The 21,113-nt window shown below is 42.4% G+C and overlaps 2 protein-coding genes across 2 annotated transcripts; one reads left to right on the top strand and one right to left on the bottom strand.

Moving 5' to 3' along the window:
* Positions 1-8,020: 8,020 nt before the first annotated feature.
* On the bottom strand, positions 8,021-12,700 carry zgc:77849 (UPF0472 protein C16orf72 homolog). The gene is made up of 4 exons (XM_041934374.1): positions 12,293-12,700; positions 10,704-10,784; positions 10,273-10,548; positions 8,021-10,166 (listed from the first exon to the last, which is right to left on the bottom strand). The coding sequence occupies exons 1-4, from the start codon at positions 12,486-12,488 to the stop codon at positions 9,928-9,930; spliced, it is 792 nt and encodes a 263-aa protein (XP_041790308.1). The 5' UTR covers positions 12,489-12,700; the 3' UTR covers positions 8,021-9,927.
* Positions 12,701-13,646: 946 nt separating this feature from the next.
* On the top strand, positions 13,647-19,745 carry abcg2b (ATP-binding cassette, sub-family G (WHITE), member 2b). Its single transcript, XM_041933666.1, has 15 exons — positions 13,647-13,789; positions 14,917-14,976; positions 15,074-15,191; positions 15,281-15,436; positions 15,570-15,727; positions 15,957-16,108; positions 16,477-16,569; positions 16,996-17,144; positions 17,439-17,590; positions 18,076-18,165; positions 18,499-18,623; positions 18,989-19,143; positions 19,265-19,354; positions 19,458-19,510; positions 19,598-19,745. Exons 1-15 carry the CDS (start codon positions 13,647-13,649, stop codon positions 19,743-19,745), a joined length of 1,842 nt encoding a protein of 613 aa, XP_041789600.1.
* The last annotated feature ends 1,368 nt before the right edge of the window (positions 19,746-21,113 follow it).

The raw sequence follows: 21,113 nt of genomic DNA, 5'->3' as shown, positions 1-21,113 counted from the left end.
GATTGCAACCTAGTGTGACTAATACATGAGATGAGGGGCAGAATCCGCAGTCCTCATTCATTGTAAAAATGCAATGTAAACTTCAGCATCATAAATGTCTTCTAAGGTTGCAGCCTTTTTCGTACAAATTTCACTCGATGTGTTTCCACCATTACGGCTCAGCAAGGAAACGATGTCTGGGGAAAGCCTCGCATCAGCTTTGGATAAACTTCACAACATATTTTTTACATAGAACAGGGACACAGAATATCTCTTACATTGGAGTCACAGTCCCTTCACAGCCAACAAGGAGAGGATGAATGATTACAGTGACCAGTAGCTCTACATATATATGTGAGTCTTGTTAAGATAGCCTTGAAAAATTCATAACTTATCCTTTAAGCACAACAGCATGTCAGGATAAATCTCATCCTCCCCCGCAACTTCCACTTGCCACAGGTGTAATTTTATAAGGAGGGAAGGAGACTTGTCATCCCTAATATTTCATATAAATCATTTATCCCCCTCAATTAACTCTATAGAGTGTCCATGACAATCTCACCTCTCCTCAAATGTATGAGAGAAAGAGAAACAGACAGACGGAGACTGTGCAGCCGGTGGTTCACACATTATGGACGTTCACACAGCCGCAGACAGGAAGTTCATTACACAGACATTTTCAATGGATAACAGATGGATGGATGGATGGATGGATGGATGGATGGATGGATAGATAGATAGATAGATAGATAGATAGATAGATAGATAGATAGATAGATAGATAGATAGATAGATAGATAGATAGATGATACTTATAACAGGTGATAAGCTAGCTAACCTTTAGCTAACGTATCAGCAGCTGCTGTTGGTTGTGACTTAGATGCTAACGCTAACAAACAACAGCAAACATCAGTTTCTGGGTGCTAGCTAATGTCAACCTGCAATAAAATACTGGACACACGGGGAAACAGTTAGCCTCTGTCCAAAGTAAAAATATATACAGCGATCAAGATCTATCATTAATGAATTAGCATCTCGCTTGTTTAACCCGCACTTGACAGAAATGTAAAAACAACCATTGTAATAGTGTTCTCCAAAATGTTGAACTCTTCCATGAATCATCACGGAATAAATGTTTTCTGTTGTCTCCTGATAAATTAAAGACATTTGGGTTTTTTTTCGCAGATGTCCACTGCTGTGTTCGGCAGAGCTACAGTTAACATTCGCCTCTCTTTCTCAGTTCACTGTTCAGGTCAGTATGTCGCGTTAAGTGCCAGACAAAGAGTATATGCAGTATATTACGCACATGAATAGTATCCCATTAAGAGCACAGGGCTCTCGCCGGTGAAGGATATAATTGTGGTGACTTGAGCAGTTCCCAGTAGATCTCTCCTCTAAAGCTGAAATGAAAATTATGCCCTTTCCACTAACAAGCTTTCTTACTGACCTCCACTGAGGAAATGGACCCTTTTCAATCTTCAAGTTATGCCTCCCAAATTATATGTGTGGCAGGTTTAGGAGTTCCTGAAAATTATCCTCCCACCTTCAGACAGTAATCTCACGTTGTGTCCCTGTACCTGCTGGGCACAGCGAGGTTACAGATCTGCCTCCTCATCCTGAGTCACCAAAAGGATTTGGGGGATTTTTTTTGTACTTCTCAGATACTATAAGATGTACTGGACCCTTTCGGCTCGAAACGTTCTGTGGAACTCTCTTCATCTGAAATGGGTTTAAAAGACCTCCTTTCTCAGCTGGGCAGCCTCACTAACATTCATGTCAGCCAGCAGGTTCTAGGGTTGCTGCTGTATTTTTTTTTTTTTTTTTCTGGCCACTTGGGGACAGCAAAACAAGCCAAAAACACAACACGGACAAATTAACACCTTCTATAGTTGTGGCAGACTCAGAAACAGAGCAGCATACACACCTTCCTGACATCTGAACTGGGGGCGCTGTCCCACCTCATGCACTGAAGAAAGATTGTCAGTCTTGAATTCTGGCTGCTAAGAACAGCTTAACACTTTAGCCTTCAGATGTGGTTGGACAGCACAATGAAATTACACAGGTGGTTGGTGCATGGTGACACCGTTAGCTTGGAGTTATGTTCTGGCCCCCTGATGACAGTCCAATATTCAATCCAATATCTCTATCTAGCTCTGGTTTGGTCTCTCCCAACTCCTGAGGGATATATTCGACTCTTCAGCAGCTAAATACTCCACAGTGTTCACCAGTTGGTCTCTAATTTTGTTTGTTGTTTGTTGCTGAGGAGGTAGCGTGCAGTGGGTTTTTAGAGCTGCTGGAAATGAGGTGGATGAGATGAATGAAAACAGTGAAGTTGTGAGATGTAAAACTAAAACAATGAGTGAAAGAATCTAAAACCTCTGTAGGGCTGAGGGGAATTGCAGCGTTAGATGATAATTGTTTGTAGTTTTATGACTACAAGAAACCCCTCTCACATAGCAGCTTTAAAGATTACTAACATTACCAATTACTTGATTGTTTTTTAATGAACTAGTTAATCAATTTAACAATAAAATATACAACAGAAAAATGCCCGTTGTTAGTTCCCAGAACCAAAGAGGATGTCTCCAAATGGCACATCTTGTTTGACCAACAGTCAAAAACCTCAAGGACATTAAATTTACAGTGATATAAAAGGACATGTCCCGGCGGTCGAGGGTTGGGGCGCCGACCATTAGGCAGAACGCCGACAGTTCCCCAGCTCTCTCCTCCCACATTTCCTGTCATCTCTCTACTGTTGGCGATCCCGTTTTGGCCAAAAATGCCCTCTGCCAAAAATGATTAGAAGAAGACAATGACAAAAAACTGAGAGAAGCAGCAAATCGTCTAAAAAAAAAGGCAAATGTTTGAGTTTTATTCTCACTTTAACAACATCACAAACTAAACAAAAAAAGCAAAGCTTAATGTGCAGCTATGAGTCCATGAAGATGTTTGTACAAAATATGAAAATATTACCTGTTTGTTAGATTACTTCCCAGAATTTAGTCCATTTTCTTTGATTGAGTCATAGTTTCAGCACTAAAGACAAGTACTCACCAGCAACTGGCCTCATCTACACAGCTTCATGTCCTTGACCTCCCACAGAAAAGCACAACAAGGTGATGGTTAAAACCACTGGGCTGAAAAAAACATTTTCTGTTTCGCAGGCTCACTTTTTCCAGTTAATAGAGAAGAGAGTCCAGTGAGGGCCTGAATTTGAGCGATCGACCCACAGAGGTACTGTACAGGTCGGGCACTGTCGAAGTCTAATGGCTCACAAAGTCACACCAGGTAAAGCCTGCTGAAAAATTTAAAATGCACCAAAACGAAATATCACTTCAAGCACAGAATATTGGAAAAATGGAGCGATGCTGAAGAGAGGGCAAGTGGGACTGTGAGTGTGTGTGAGGGCAAGTGTGTAGGTGTGTATGAGTGAGTGAACACATAGAGGAGCTGATCCTATCAGACTCTTGTCAGGTCCTGTTGGGTTTTTCTATATAAACCTGTGAGCAAGGAGACTTGCACTGCACTTACACTTTTTTACCTCCCCTTCCTGTCTGTACTGTATGTCTCTCGCTCACACACACACACACTCTCTGTCAGTCTCTTCCTGTTTTCTTCTGTCTTTCTACATTTTCCCCTTTTCTCACATCATTAGTCTCTCCATGTCTCTCCTTGCTCTCTCTTAGGAGCTCACTGAGGATTTAGGCCTCCTCTCCTCCTAGACTCACCTACATCCTTTCATCCTGTTCCCTCCTCTCATCCTCCTCCTCCTCCTCACTCCCCTCTCCCTCCTTTTCTTCTCCCCCCCCCCTTGCTTAACCTGCTTCCTGAGCCCAAAAAATAAACCCACACACACAAGCAAACACACTCACACACACACACATTACACACTGTGCGCATGCATACAGAATCAAGCCCAAACCCATCTGCAGCCAGCAGCACAACATCTAATCCTTATGCTTGGGGAGGAGGGGGACCTTGCAATCATCCCTGCTCTCTTTCTGCCCCACCATTCATTTTCCTTTCTCTTCTCTTCTTCAGAAATTTTCTCCATCCTTTAGTGCGTGCCCAGCATCCCACTGGTAGGTGTTGCTCGTGAGGATGCGCTGTGACTGCTTCATCTTTTTGGACCTTTCCATCCAGTGGTTGTCATTTACGTGCCACGGAGATGCACAGGAGAGGTCTTAAACCACAAAGGCCAGCTTCACTCATCAGCACACCGAATAAAAAGCGAAAAAGCTGGTGTAGTATTTGGTTGGAATGACAACTTGATGCCTTTGAGCTCTTGTGTGGCACATGACTGAAAGCCACTGGTCTTGAAGCGATGATGCCTGGTGATGCTGCTGCCCTGCTGCGCTGGACGCTGCTGCCACCCTGTGGCCACATGCCCAAACCGCAGCCCTTCTTCTATAATGACCGTTTGATTTTTAGAGGAGTTGCATCACGACCCCCCCTCACACATACACACACACACACGCACGCACACACCACCATCACCACCACCACCTCTGCCTCCCCTCTCCATCCACCCTCCAACACCACCACAACCCCTCCTCTCTGGGTTGGATAAATATTGCTGGAAGATATATAACGTGTTGCTATGGTGATCAGCTTGTGGGTTTTTTTTTCATGGCATTTGTGGAAGACAGGGACATGCTGGTGCGCAGGGAGCTCTGAAGATCTGGTGTGTGTGTGTGTGTGTGTGTGTGAGTGAGTGTGTGTGTGCAAGCATGTTTATGTTCGAGAGAAAAGGAGGGGGGGAGGGAGGGGGTGGCTCCTTTTGAAGAGGAGGAGCATTCACAAAAACATAGCAGACCCAAAAATAGGAGACAATCTCTCAGACCTTGTGTTTTCATGCGCGCCACGCACTGCTCACCTACCGTAGCCTATGTGCACAAAACTAAGAGCCCTGACTAGCAGCCGTCTCTGGGGAGTGTTTAACCTCTCTTCCTCCTCCTCTCCTCCTTCCCTGTCTCCTCCACCACCTCTCCATCTCCCTGCTCTCCGGCTGCTCTATCTCTCTGGGGACACATTCTCAGTCTGCCTGATTGGCTTCTGTTTATGTGCATGTGCTAATGTGTTAATGTGTTTGTGTGTATGTGAGTGTATGCGCATGCTGTCCTCTATCAATTAGCGCAACCTGGTGCAGCAATTACCATTACCCATTGTGTTAATGCCGTGTACGCCAGCGCACATCCGCGCATGCACACGAGGGATAACTAGTGCATCATTGATCGCCAGCTGTCTGCCATTGAAGACTCCCTAATGGTCAAGCCCACACAGGCACACAATTGCTATGACGGAACGGACGTTTGTATGTGTGCATAATGGTTCACAAAACACACCACCAACTCTCTCTTTCAGACCAGACGGTGTCTTAGGAGACACCTATATATGTGTGTTTATGAGTGTGCGTGTGTGAACTGATACCAGCGCAGCCCAGATGGCCATCTTCGAGGGGTTTTCTGGAACATTCAGACACTTGTTGCTTCTCGTCATGTCTCTTTCTCCCTCTCTCCCTCTCTCTCTCTCTCCCTCACACACACACACACACACACACATGCACAGTGCCTCTTTTGAAGTGTGAAACAGCTTGCGGTCAGCTCTGCTCCTCTTCCATGGTTCCATCAAATAGCAGCCTTTAGAGCCTTCAGATACATGATGAAACAAAAACAGCCGTGCAGTGTTAGCAGAGGAAAGAAACAACAGATATTCTCGCTGGATGTGGCGGAGAGACAGTGCAGTTCTTTGTCTTGTGGTGATGGACTGGCAGAGTCAGGAGATCAAACAGTGGTGTTCTCTTGGGGGAGCCCAAAAAGTTCACCCAAAAGTACTGTGGCACTGGTAGCTTTTCCTCTAGCACATCAAAGGCTGTGGCACCTCCTTTAGGACTCTCTGTATGTGTGGTGGTTCTTTGGCGGTGATTTAGTGAAGATAGACAGCAGTGCTTAGTTTTTAAGAGCTGTTGTGTGTGTGCCGGCACTGAGGTCAAACTGGCTGTCAGATCAGAGAGAGGCAGGGAACCAAATACCTGCAAAGACCTCTGCTGTACAAGGCGAAACTACATGTCTGGCTTACTGTAGGCACCGTATGAAAGTTAATTGGGGGCGAAGGGTCAGAAAACGGAAGGGGTATTGTAATTTTGCTTTTAGTTGGAGGAAGGGTTGAATTTTCAGCCCAATCTTCAGCCTCTACTGTGCACATCGGTGGCTGTATTATTGTTCCTTTAAGACATTCAGGTCTCAAGTTTTGCCTCTTTTAACCAGTAAATGATGGTTAAACAAGTGCTCATTCATATTATTTGAGATATTGGGGAGAGCCTTGGTTTGTACAGTCCCTAGACCCTCAGAAAATTGCTTTCCATCAAAGAGCATAAAATTTAGATGGCATGTACCAGCAAGACTGCACAATACTCTTAACCTGTTATTTTAAGACTAAGAAAACATACCAGGTTCCAGATCAAAGTGCACATAATGAGACACAAGCTGGCTTTTGTACAGTTCCTAAATCAAAGGATGACATTTGCAGATTTCAACTCAGACTCATGATTGCTAAATAACGGCCAGTGAAAATGATTGTGTTGCTATTGTTCACCATAAACGTGAAATGCCTATTAAATTTTGCAGGAAGACAGTGACATCTTCTAAATTTGGACAAACAAAACATTGGCAACACAAGCCACAAGTTACAGGAAAATAGTATGTGATCTGAAAAAACAAATGAATAACTTCTTACAGAATGATCCTGTAGGCTTTGTGCACCAAATTTGGTAAAGATTGGATGAAATTTGTAGGAGTGGGGAAAAAAAGAAAAGAAATGTGTGAGAATAGCTGTGTAGGTGGAAACGGTTGTGGCCTATTTGGACAGATAGGTGTGGAAAAAGAAAGTCATTTTGCTTCAAGCCCTTCGAGTTAGATGGATTTAGTGCTAAACTTATGCAAAAAATAATAAGTCCCTCCTGGGCTCATGAGCTTGATTTCATGCAAATTATATTGAAGTCTGTTAAGTACTTTTTGACACATCCCTCTAACAGACGCATAAACAGGGCTGAACACACAACCTTCTTGGCAAAGGTCATAAGCTTTCAAAACTGTCTGATATCCATGCCACTCCATGTCTGTCCTAATCACATTAATTCTTTAGTGTTAAAAGATGTCACTGCCTTGGTGAAGTACATAACTACCTCTAATTACTCATCAGTGTGACTACAACTGCACATTAATGCACTGAGTCACCTCAAATGACTCCTGAAATGCTACAATTTGAATAATTTTGTGATGATGATCTGTGTGTCCGAGTATCTCTTACTTGCCTGGTGGTTCGTTTGATCCTCTGATATTTTTGTTTCACATTAAACAAGCCTCCTGTTGTGTAAATAACATTTAAAATCACCTCTTTGGAAGCATAATTCCAGATAGAACTAGAACAAGTTTACAGCTAATTGTTTAAATGGAACAGTGCAGATCAAAATATTGTCTGCGTGTTCAGTATTTCGTTGTCCATTAATTAATGAGGCATTTCAGGTGTTTGGCAACACAAGCTTTTTTTGAGAAAAGAGAAAGTAGTCTGTGTCGCCCCCATGTGTCGGCAAAGCTGAACTGTAAAGTGGTCTCAAAATTTCTCAGTAGCTTGAAAACCTGCTTTTGCAGAACTCTGTTATACAGTAGTAGTTACCATATGAGATATACAACCATCACAGTCTTTCAGTAGATCTTTTAGTCTTTGGCCCTTGGCAACTGAAGACAGAATACCTGAATATCACGCTCTTTAAAAGGAAAGAGAGGAATGATTGAGTATCTCACGAAGAACAAAGCATTTGTTAACTGAGCAGGCACTGCAATAAATAGTTGAAACTCTTGGGTTTTTCCACATCATTGCACTCTTTATCCTTCCTTTCTTGAGACTGGCCCGAGGTATATCACTTTTGAGAGCAAAGATTATCCTGCACTGAAATAAGAGCATGTCAAGCAGGAGATGCAAAGAGTCATTGAAACGTCAAATCCAACTGGGAGAAAACTCAAGACAACTTAGATAAACGCTTGTATTTTCTTTAATGTCAGAATTGTACAAGGACATCCCGATGGATTTGCACTTCTTTTTACAATATGTACCACATATAACAGCACCTACATGTTATTTACACATTTTACACAAGATTGTATCACAAAGCAGTGCATGGAATTAGCAAAACAAGTGCCCCAAGCCTTGCTGAGCTGTCGTGCCCTACAGTCCATGGGTTGCCTTAACAGAAAATATCACAGCCCCTACAAGTTCACAGACAACCCGGAAGTCTTTCTGAAGTACAAGAGACAAAGTGATGACAATTCACCACTTCATGCTCTTATCAATAGGCCGAATGTCACCATAGGGTTTGAAACACTGTTAGTGCAATGTGAAAATGGAAGAACCAGCACTCAGTCAAATGCATTTCGCAGCTGAAAAGGAAACAGAATATATTTGGATTATGTATACACCTGAAACTACCTATGGGTAACACTGTGATTAGAAAAAAACAATTAACAATGCAGGAGAAGGGTACTTGGGCACAGAAATCTTTGTTGCACATACTTTGCTTTTCCATCTCTTCTAACCCCACTACAAAGTGTCAGCTAACTAGACAGCAACGGTAGTCACCATTATATGCGCACATCATTGACTGTCTATAAAGATGGACGACATGACAGTTCCCAAGAGGTGAAACCAAAATATCTCAGCTGCCCCCTGGTGTCTGGTTGCAGTATAGGTCATAAACCCTACCCCTTCCATGTTGGCGGATGGGAAATGGGCCAAACAAAAAAACTTAGAACACTTCAAATAAAAATCTCCCAAAATGGGTTCTCTCATTTTAGTTCTTATCACACTGATGTATGTTCAAGTGAAATATTTCTTTTAAGTTTGGTTTTGTTATTTGATGCTATAAAAAGGGGTGTGACATATTGATTGACAGCTAACCCTGACCAGCATTTGAGTCGGGCAGGTGAATGAGCGGGACCTCAATACTGCAGCTCCACACCCTGATGACTACTTCACATATTCTGGCTCCAAATGACGTCACCAGTGCAAGATGGCAGCACCCGTATCATAGATATTTAGGCTTCATCTTTGGACAGTGGGAGGCGTTGTCCGTGTAGTCTATGGTGCAAACTGACTGAACTGCTTTGTGATAAAATCCTGGTTTGGGCTGCAGAGAGCAACTAAAGAAAAAAAAAAAGGATTTAAGTAAAACAGGGAATAATTCGTTCAAGTGGGTGGTGGATTTGACAAAACCCTACACGCACACACACACACGCACGCACGCACGCGCACACACACACGCACGCACGCACGCGCACACACACACACACACACAGTTGCACAACGACCAGAGATACTGTAGCAGCTTTCTCAAAGGCAAAGACAAGTACAACACAGTAAGTGGCAGTTCTGCTGTCAGATACACGAACACACAGAGCAGCAGAAGCGTTTTGAGTCAAGGTTTCAGTTCAGTCTGTTTGGCCAGCACTCCAGAGGAGGAAGTGCTTGTGAATGAGGGGAAGAGAACTGCAAACAGTAAGCAATAGCCCGGTTCATCTGATTATCATATGTGAAGCACAAAGGGGCCCGGCCAAATAAACCATGTCTAAACGCAACATTCTGCAATTTCAGGATTTCAAGTGGGACATGTGTTAGCTTAGGTATCAGATCTACTGAGAGCAACCAAACAAAGAGGAAAAAACATACTACTGTGAAGAGGATGCATGAAACAAAAAAGGAGGGAGAGAAAGAAAAATAGAAATACGGGAGAGAAATATGTTGGATTGGTAATAGTTGAGTTCCTTTATTTGTAGCATTGCAACTAAGATGAAAAGGAGCAGGATATCAATGGTTGGCCAAGGCATCAGTCCTCATCAGCTGTCCAGTCGGCCACCAAGGAGAGGACAGAGGAGGGATTAGTGGTGTAGGAAAGGTTCAGAGCATCCTGTTACGTTTATGAGTAGGTGAGTCTGTGATGACATCACTACAAGGGGCAGGGCCTCGTTTACGATTGGCTGTGGAATCCAAGTGGAGCGCCATCTCCTCAGCGATGAAGGTGTTGAGGTCCACATCATGAAGGCCATTCCTACGACGACTGAGGGACTGGGCAGGGTGTGTTGGGGAACCAGGAGGACCAGAACGCACAGAAATGCTCGCCATGGCACCACTAAGGCCTGGAAAGAAAAAGAGAAAAGATGAAGCCACAACAAACAGTATGAATACTAGAGTCTCATTCTTATAATACAACAGCTTGCTGCTGAACATGTCACTTTGACCTACCATGCAGTGCTATGGCCTCTCTGAAAGGCTGCAGGTCGGTCTCCACAGAGCTTCCCGTCTCTGAAGGTGGTGGTCGGCTTGCAGACACCATGGCAACTCTGGGCGGGGCACGGGCTGTCCGTGGTGGTGGAACTTTGCCACACAGAAAGCTGATGAGGTCCTCGCGCCTGATAGTTCTTCTGCGTTTCTTTACCCATGCAATCATATCCTTATTCCTGCGCTGGTAGCCTAAGTGAATGCCCAGGTCATAGCTCCGTTGGCGGGCCTCCATACTCTCTGATGACAAAAAAGGACAAATGTTTATAGTAAATCTGTACACCACAACCAAAGTTCATTTGCACCAATCTCATTTACATACAGGCATATTGAACACAAGCAACACAGACAGGGAACCATAAGATGGATAATAGCCAAAGTCACTTATTACTTGCCTTTATACAGGTTAGTGACAGCTGTGGCTGCATTCTGGAAGGGCACCCAGAGAGAGAGACCTTGCTGCTGACATACCCGATCTGTAAATTAAAGATGTTAATCAGATTGTGACAATAATTTTACAGCGACATTGTTACTGCATAAACTACACACTCCCTATCTCAAGCTCAAATCTCTTCTTAACATTCAGGCCTTAGAAGCTATGTACACCCACAGACAAAAATACGTGCTGGGTTGTGTTATCGGAGGCACGTATTTTCAAAACCTTAAGATATCCATTCCAGGGTTGAAAAAAATAATAGCAACAAATAATATACACACAGAACAGAGATGTGAAGAGGGAAAACGCTTAACTCCAGCTAAGATTAGGGTTTGCCAAGTACAAAGGTTCAGGGCCTGTGCACTGCCCTGCTACCAATCATCCCCTCAGTTCAATAAGACCGCAAATCCTTACATCTAAGCTGCAGGGGCTGTCCATATGGTTTCCTCTACTAATGACTCACTGGTGTAAAATGCTATGAAGATGCAGCCGTGTTACAGTCTGAACAGCAGGGGAGTAAACAAAGGGAGGAACAATGACTGCAGTTGACAGGTAGTTGCAAAGTAAGGAAGCTTTAAGTTAAAGGGAGTCTGTCTGGCTGCCTGGTCAAATGTAACCACCATGATGTCACCATTTAAAACGGGGGCCACATTTATTTCCCGTTTCAGTGTGTGCAAATAGCAGAAGCTGAAGGAACCCAAGATAAACCCAAGCAACGCAATTTCAGTATAATGTTCAAAATACACAGGACTTAAAGATCACTTGGACTTATTTACTTTTACATATCCTTTCGCCATTTTGTTCTGGGTAGTCACAAAAAAATGTACTCATCAACAAAAGTCCCTTGGTTTATATGTTGGAATAAAACGTGCCTGTGGCTTAGAAAAAGCCACCACACCACTGCGACATTAAGCGATCACAGCGTTTGACCGTCAAGAAACGAGTTGTTTTCAGTCGGCAAACTCCTCCCTGTGTATCGCCATTTTGACGAGCTGGGTAACTGTTAACGAGTGGACAAAAACATTTTACTGTAAGCCATGTTGCGACCTGACAGGAAGAAGAAATGTGCTGTAGAAAGTGAAAACACACAACGCTATGTTAGCCGGTGTTCTGGGAGCCATGTAGCTCGGTCACTTATCAAGCAGTTTAGCCCTGGAGGACTTCTGACAACTCAGGCCACTGCGAGCCAGATTCAGCCCCGCTGTCCCATATTCTGACGCTGAGACCGGCTGTTAGCGGCTGTTCACGTTAGCTTCCGCCAGCTAGCATTCGAAAAGGGTCATGAAATCGAGAACCCCCAGAATAATCGATTTCATGCACAATTTTAAAACTAAACATGTCATTGTCAACTAACACAACCACCGAAACAAATACCACTAACAATGCTATGGTGGAATAGCTGCGAATGGCTAACACCGTTAGCTTAGCCAGTGCCCTTTGTGTCTCTCTCCGCCCAGCGATAGCGTTGGTTAGCAGGGTTAGCTTTCATTGGCGTTAACTTGGACAGATAGCTAGTTTAACTTCGACTTCGATTTCTTTGCTACAGACCTTTGTAAAGCTGTGCTACCGCGGTAGCAGAGTTCTGGAAGAGATGCCACAGTTTCTGTTGGCTTTGTTCCGTCTCCTCCTCGTGTGAATCACCCTGTTCGGCCTCTGCTAAGCATTGCCGTTCCCACTTGGAGAACCAGTGTTCGGGGCCGTGCTCTTGGATCTCCGCTTCTCCCTCCTCCTTCCGCTCCTCCATAGCTAACGTTTGGCGTTAGCTAGTAGCCTATAAAATAGACTTCGTGTGAAATACTGGATTGTTTGGTTTCCGGAGATACTTAACTGTCTTTCTTCTGTATTCTAAGTGGTGAATACGTTACACGACCCTTACAAGCTACACAAAGTAAAACAACAATTCCTGTTAGAGTCGCATTGTTAACATTTTAAATTCCGCCTATACGCCCAGTGTATAGCACACCACACTGAAGAACGCGATGACAACACCTAAGAATTTCTGGAACTAGCCACGCCCATTTTTTTGCTATGCTCAAGAGCGTTTGGCTATAGGGATTTTCTAGGCGGTTCTCAGGGCCGAGCACGAAGCCTGATTGGACAATGGCAAAACTGAAAAAGGTCAGAGAAAAACAACGTTGATCCCACCCAGGAGATTCTCTTTAGCAGGCCATACGGCATTCTGTACGGCAGGGGGCAGCCGCACCCTAGAAATACGGACCTCTACATTTCATTGTCAGGACACAGTTTTCTTCACTGCATACACCATCACCCTGTATACAGATGAAAAGGTACTGACAATGGATGGCTAACACTTAAATAAACATATGTGTAAACATTGCCATCAGTTATCATGAACTATCATTTATTTCAAGATTTCAAGATTTCTTTATTGTCATTGAGCATGAATGTCGATGAAATGCATTGGAACACCCATGTTAGAAACAAGATAATAAGAAAGATAAGAAAGACTATAAAATGAAATTAAGATACTAGCAGTAAAAAATATTCCTAAATGCAGTAAAAATATACCAGAAATGAAAATATACTAAGACAATAAAAAATGTACTAAACAATAAACAATAAAATATACCAGTGAAATGTACCAACAAAACCACATAGTTTGTGGTGCTTCTTGGATGCAGTTACTTCTGCGATGAGCTTTGGGAGGAAGGGTTACAGCCACAATTCTATGTGCTAAGGATTGAGGGAGTCCAAAGATCATTTGTGTTAATTGCGTAAACGTACTGATTACATGCTCCCTCTCTCACCTGTTTCTCTCTGGCTGTCAGACTGCACAGGCCTCTGTATCACACTGCATCTCTTTCTCTCTTCAATCTCTGCTGTCTGACTCCTTTTCGCTCACTCTCTGCTGGTAACTCTGCTGCTTTTGAAGATGTCTACGATGGAGCAGATTGCTTGCAGTGTTGAGGAGTATTTCCAGGAACGAGGGCCAACTATCACATTCAGCAACTTACACTACTGTGTTCAGGAGAAGAGGTTCTGCTGCAGAAAGGGTCCTGAAAAATACATCCTCAAAGATGTCAGGTATGAGTTGATATTTGCCTGTCAGTCTGTGTGTAGACACAGGCATACCATTATATCTAGTTAACAGCAGGTTAATGGCCAAGAGCCCCGTGTGGGATGTGATACACCTGCTGCTTCCTTGCTTTTTTGTCTTGTTTTTTTTTTTCATACAAATACTGGATGCACTATGGCTAATAAGTTGATAGATCAGATGCTGTTGTGTTTGTGGCCCATTTCATCAAACCTGTGTATCAGTATTTTCATTTCAAATATTTTAAATGTCTGTTTATTGTTGTATTATTTTATTGCAAGTGAACACAAGCTGAGAGGTAAACAGAAAATCTAGAAAACACAGTCAAAGATGATCTGGCAGTGACCACATCCTAAATAGAGGGAATGCGTTTACATTACAAAAAAGTATTTTTGCATGGCATTGTAGCATTGAGTGAGTTCAATCAAGCAATCAAAGTAAGAACAACTTTCAAAAGGCACCAAATTTCACAGAATTAGAGATTTCCGTTGCAGCGATCGAGTTCTTTTTCAATGCTACTTCCTTTAGTACGGGTACTGTTGACAATAGAGCAATAATGATATTTTTGTTAATTATATTGACATCCATTTCTGCATGCTGTTGAATGTGGTGGCCTGGAGACAATGTTTTTCAGAGATTCAATGAGTGGTGAAAAATGATCCAATTCTGGCTTACCAAACACTCTATGGTAACGCTTAAAGAAATATTCAAACAATAATTGTGTCATTAACCAAATACTGTCAGGTGTCAGACAGTTAAGCAAATAATCATCTTCAAATGTAACCCTCATTGCCTGACTTGAGACTGTAATTCTTGAAAGCATAAACGTGAGAATGTTGCAGCTTATATTATAGAGGTTTAATTTTGTCTTTTATTATGAGTGCATTCTAGATTGTTTTATTGATTTAAGGTGTTTTTTATAGTCTTTTGTATAAATTGTACATATACTGTATATAGTCAACTTCTTATTTTGTATTTTTTATTTTCCATTGCCTTTACTATTGCTATTTTTATGGATGCTGCCTGTAAAACCAAACTTGCCCAGCTGGGGATTAATAAAGTTGATCTTATCTTATTTTATCTTATCTTAAAAAATGTTTCTGTTGGGTTGTTGCAGTGGCATCATGAGACCTGGGATGAATGCTGTCATGGGCGCAACCGGAAGTGGTAAAACATCGTAAGAAACATGTCCACGTACACTCAAACACACAGATAATGTCTCGCCCACATGTGCAACCCCAACACGTGTATTAGCATCTTTTTCTTTCTGTCAGACTACTGGATGTAATCGCAGGCAGGAAAGACCCTGCTGGACTGCAGCAAGGAAAAGTCTTGGTGGATGGCAAAGTTGTCACGTCTGAACTCAGGCTCAGCTCTGCCTACGTGGTTCAGGTACAAACATATACACACACATTGTTTGGCCGTATTATACTTTGGGTTCCTCGGGGTAGTTCATGTCTTCCTCACCCATGTGCCTCCAGGACGATATCCTGATGGGCACCCTGTCAGTGAGGGAGAACCTGCTGTTCAGTGCAAACCTGCGTCTCAACCCTCAGCATTACTCCTCCACAGACAAAAACAACAGAGTAGATGCCATCATACAAGACTTGGGCCTAACAGACTGTGCAGACACTAAGGTACAGTAAAAAATACTGACATTCAAAAACAATGTCCCCATTTACATTAACAGGCGTGTTTTAGTATTTTTCTGTTAGCTCAGCAGCAGAGTTTTTTGTGTGTTTATGTTTGTGTGTGTGTGTGTGTGTGCAGATAGGGACTGAGTTTCTGCGTGGCGTCTCTGGAGGTGAAAGGAAGAGATGCAGCATCGGGATGGAGCTCATCACCTCTCCCTCTCTGCTGTTTCTGGACGAGCCGACTACTGGACTGGATTCCAACACTGCAAACTCTATCGTCCATCTGCTGCACGAGTACGACACATTTACTAATCCATCTCACACGGATGATGCAAATGACAGCTGAAGCATACAGTGCTGCTGAAGATGGCGGGGTCAAACAGTGGGCAACACAATGTTAACTGTCAGGTTTGATAAACACTGACTTAGATTTGAGCAGCCATAGATCAGCAGCATCTTCACCATCTACTGCTGTCTTTCTGTAACAATATGGATGTTAACAAATGTCCTTATGTGTGTCCAGCCTGTCCAGAAGAGGTAAGACTGTGATCTTCTCCATCCACCAGCCACGCTACTCCATCTTCAGACAGTTTGACCATCTGACTCTGATGCATAAAGGGGAGGTGGTGTATGCAGGAGCAGCAGACCACGCACTGGACTACTTCACAAATCTTGGTATGTGTATATTTACTATGAAAGGTGTTTAAGCAGGAATGTGTTATTATATAATATGATTAATCCCTATGTAGGAACAGGAAAGATAATGTGATGCCATCGGAAGTCATGATGCTTGACAGTCATCTACCTCAATTAAGTTGCTGTTTTTTATCTTATATATAAGATATAAAACATATATCCATACATGATATTCTACCACCTTAATATAAAATGAAATTTAAATTCTCAAATGCCATGTCAGGATATTGTTTACTTTTATAAACCTATAAAAGTAAAATATAAGCCCTTATTGCAGTGTTGTATGTTGTATGGTTCTGATTCATTTGTGTGTGTGTGTGTGTGTGTGTGTGTGTGTGTTTGTACAGGCTACCAAATTGAGCCCCTCGACAACCCTGCTGATTTCTTCATGGATATCACAAATGAAGAGGCAAAATCAAAAGAAGGAACACTTACTGCAGGTGCATGGACACAAATCACACACACAGTTCAGGTGTATAAGACCAACAGATGCTCTAAGTGTGGTTTTTGGTGATTTGTGAGTAAGAATACCATCCGGGTGTTGAAGCCAAATTGGGCTAAAACTGGTTGGAAAGTTCTTATGGACCTCTAGGTTACATTTAGTCATTATTTGCACAGCATTTTAACAACAATATTTAAAATTGTAGCATATTTATGACAGAACCTGCCACAACTTGAAATATATATAATGAATAACAGATGATAACATTTTGGCTGAGGCGCCCGACTTTCTTTCACTTGTAAATCACTAAATGCTACACAACCGAAAAGAGTTAATGACTGTTAGAAAAAGAGGATTTTATTATGCTGCCCTAATCTACAACATGATGGTGCTGTGATATAATGGTCTGTCTCTCTTTCCACAGTAGACTGTAAAAATTCGTTGGCAACCAAGTACCGCCAGTCCCACCTGTGCCAGAATGTGCTTGAGGAGTTAAAGCATGTTGAGAGCATTGTTCAAGAGGCTGAAGGTCAAGATGAGGCAGCCAAGTATGCTACCTCTTTCCTCTATCAGGTCAGTCAACTCTATAATTCAGAAACAGACTAAAGACTGGACAAAAAATGTTTTTGTGTTAGAAAAACTTAATAAAATAATGATCTTTTGGAGTAAAATTATAATCTCAGTTGCAATTAATTTCATGATAAACCGAAATTGAAGTGAGTTTATAACGGTACACCGCAGAGGTTAATGACTGCGCCAGATAGCCGTTAAGATAGCGTGTTTGTCTGACTGCTGAATGAACCCTGTTTATTATCATGCCCATAAAAATGGTTTCTGTCTGTGCGTGTGTGATTGTGTGCGATGCAGATGCGTGTGGTGTGTGGCAGGACAGTGCTGAACACTCTGAGGAACCCTCAGACCTCTTATGCCCAGTTTGCTCTCAACATCTTTTTTGGAATTCTGGTGGGACTCATTTATTACCAGATGCCCTTTACACTGCTCGAGGCGTACCAGAACAGGTACAGTATGTGTAACCTGCAGCATAACAGCCAACCTAGCTTGAACTCATTCACCTCTGCACACTCTTTCTATTGTGAATTTGTCATTTTATGTCCAAATTACAACATAGCTGCTTCACGAACATAGAAGATATAATCACAGGTTTTTCTTTATTGTTTTCAGGGGGTTAATGGTACATTATTGCGTGTTAGTCAGGAAAATACCTTAATTTCAGAAAAGGCTTTCAAGATTTCAAGATTTACTTCACCAGTTTATTTACAAAAATGTCAAGGACGTATAGTGATACGATATGATGGTTGAATTCCATTTGAACTGCAGTAAATGAGACAAGAAGAAGAGATAAGAAGCCATGTGAAGGTGAGGAAACAACTTTTATGATGTCTTGTAATCACGTTTATGGGGACAAAACCCAGGTGAGGATTACATTTTCTGCTCCATCAGAAGATTTGATAATCAAATACCTGTTTCTCTCTCTCTGCAACAGGAGTGGAGCATTCTTCTTTCTTATCATCAACATGGTGTTTGCGAATCTCTCTGCTGTTGAACTCTTTATCAATGAAAGGGTGATCTTCATGTAAGTGAAAGATAAAACTTGTACGTGTGCATGTGGAAGAGCAGATGTACGTAGGACTACGAAGAAATTTGATGCTCAGATGGATTTATGTGGATCAATTTTTAATGCGTTTCAAAGGATAAGGCCGGTGTTATTCTGCATTTTTCGTATTGTCAGCAAATCCCATTAAAAGACCAAAACCAACAAAGCACCTCTCAAGTCTGACTCAATAATACTTTCAGTACTTTGTTTCTGTGGCACTCGAGCCCATGTCCATTTGTTCCCACAGAAGATATTCATATTTAGAAATATTATAGTATATGCACCTTTGAGAGTCTTTGTTGTCTGTTGCAGCCATGAGAACTCCAGTGGCTATTACCGCACTTCTGTCTACTTCCTGTCCAAGATCTTCGCTGATCTCATCCCCAACCGCATCTTCCCTATCTTTGTGTTTTCAGCCATCGCCTACTACATGATGGGTAATTCTCATACAAACGAGCACATGCACAACTAAAATACACGCCAACACCATATTACATCATGCAGAGGAGGCCCTGATGCAGCCAGTCACCAACAGGTGCTGTTTAATTCGTGCCCTCGAAAATGACTGTCCAAATCCAAGAAGTGCAGTTGACTTAGAGTGTGAAAGCAGAAGAGTTGATAAGGTTCAAGTTTTGAGAAATATAATCTAGATGAGAGGGAGCCACGTGATTCCTGTTTCATTTCATTTACTCCTGACTCTACCAAGGGGAAAAGCACTACTCTGGATTTTATCAAAACGCTCATTGTTGTTTTATGGAGGATTTTCTGTCTTCCTGTTTACATGTATCCACCACTCTTTCAGGGTTGAAGCCTGCCTTTGTGGCCTTCCTGTGTTTCTCCTTGACCATGTCTTTGGTCAGCCTGGCAGCAGTCAGTCTGGCCTTCCTCGTCTCAGCGAGTGTGTCTTCGTTTGCCATGGCTAACATCCTTATTGCCATACCCTTCGTCATCATGATGGTGAGACGCCGAGACACACGCAGTATGCACGGCTGATCATAATGTGTATTCTTGAAGATTTATGGTGGAATTGTTTTTCACAACTGTGTTATTCCCTTCCCACTTCATCCTCCCGTTTTAGGTCTTTGGTGGTTTTCTTGTCAGTCTCAACGCCATGCTCGACTGGCTATCCTGGCTGCAATGGTTCAGTATCTTCAGATATGGAATGAATGTAAGTTATGGAACATAGGCTGAGCAAAATGGTGTTAGTGGGATCGAATTAAGTCTTTATCTGTCACAAGGAAGTCGTTCAGCCATCTATTTGTCTTTCTCAGGCTGCATTCATCATCGAGATGACAGGACAGTCATTCTACAGCAACGGCAACGCGTGAGTGCTGAGCGTTGACATAGCTTCTTTAAACACAGAAACCCACCCATACACAGATATGCTGAGCATCTCTTGTCTGTGCTGCAGTGTCCCAGGGGAGGTGTTCCTGCAAGCGCAGGGCATTGACTACTCTGTGTGGGGCTTCTGGCAGAACCAAGTGGCTCTGCTGACAATCATATTGATCTGCATGCTCTTGGCCTATGTGCAGCTGCGACGAATCAACCGCTGGAAATGATGCTCGTCCATCCGGCTAGGCATCCATCAGCCAAGCACTGTGTCTTCATCTTATTTATTTAACAGGCCTCAGATGAAACATATTCGCTCATTTGCGGGAAAAAGGATCATAATATGGGAACATTTTTTTATGTGTGTGCACCAGATGAAATAAGATCTCTGTTGTGATTATTAAAATTAGATGAAATTATTTGTTGAACAAATCACATTGAATCTCTCTCTCTCTCTCTCTCTCTCTCTCTCTCAGTCACTCACGCTCTCACACATAAACAAACACACGTGTTGTAACATTTGACTCCCAGGTAGATAAGCTGAGCGCTAAGCACGAATGGTCTGTGCACGAGGGAATGTACAGCTACAGCCAAGCCGGCGTCTAAGTCCTTACAAAGCTGCTTACAGTGAGCGAGACAACAATAACAGTCAAGACACAGAACTATTCACTTTTTATTAACACCGTGCAGAACCAGTGAAGGAGCTATCATTACATTTTTTTGTGTAATGCACCTTTTTTTGTTACAAATTCTATGCAAGTTTTTACAAAAATAATATACTGATGAAATTAACACATCAACATAAAGTGTGGTTTGATCACAAATGCTGTAAAACTTGATGATGGGAATAGAAAAAGAATCACGTGGCAGAAAAGCTTTCCACAATGAGCAGTCAACACTTTCACTTTATCAGCTTTAAGGTTGGAAAATCATTTTATTCCACTCTGTCTGACAGTCACATTGCCATTGACCAGCTCTCCGTCGAAGCATCATTATCTTTACACTGAGTGAAATATTCAAACCCATCACTGCACCATGGTATTAAATGGAAATATTCTACACATGTTGTGCATCATTTTCTGCATATTTCCCCCCAAAGAGAGCATATCTGGAGTCTTTGGAAACTTTAGGATTTCCACTATAGCTTTCAGCTTAGTAAAAAGTTTCAGGTTTGACTAATGTTGGCTGCACAGCATGAGTTTGAAATGACAGACGCAGAAGTTAACACCGACCATGCTAATAAATATACTTTTGATCAATATTCTTGTTTTCTATGTACAATGATATAGACACGCATGTTAAGTTAAACAACAGGGAGTGTTCAGCGATTCTGTGGTTTAAAATGATCATTTTGATCTGCCAGTGAAGACCCTGAGCAAGATAGTGTTGACCTGCTGGCTGCAGGTGTGCAGTGATACAGTCCGGCAGTAAGGAGTTGTCTTTCCCAGTGCATCACATGTCATCATTGTATCCTCCCTGGACATGCTGGACACTCATAAAAAAGTAAACCTACAGATCACCAAAACTGTCAGCGTGATAGAAACCTCATTCACCCCACCTTGTAAGAAAGTAGAGAATAAACGTGTTTGTTACAAAGT

The sequence above is a fragment of the Chelmon rostratus genome, chromosome 3 (genome assembly GCF_017976325.1).
Source record: "Chelmon rostratus isolate fCheRos1 chromosome 3, fCheRos1.pri, whole genome shotgun sequence".
NCBI lineage: Eukaryota > Metazoa > Chordata > Actinopteri > Chaetodontiformes > Chaetodontidae > Chelmon > Chelmon rostratus.
This window is presented reverse-complemented; position numbering and strand designations above follow the sequence as displayed.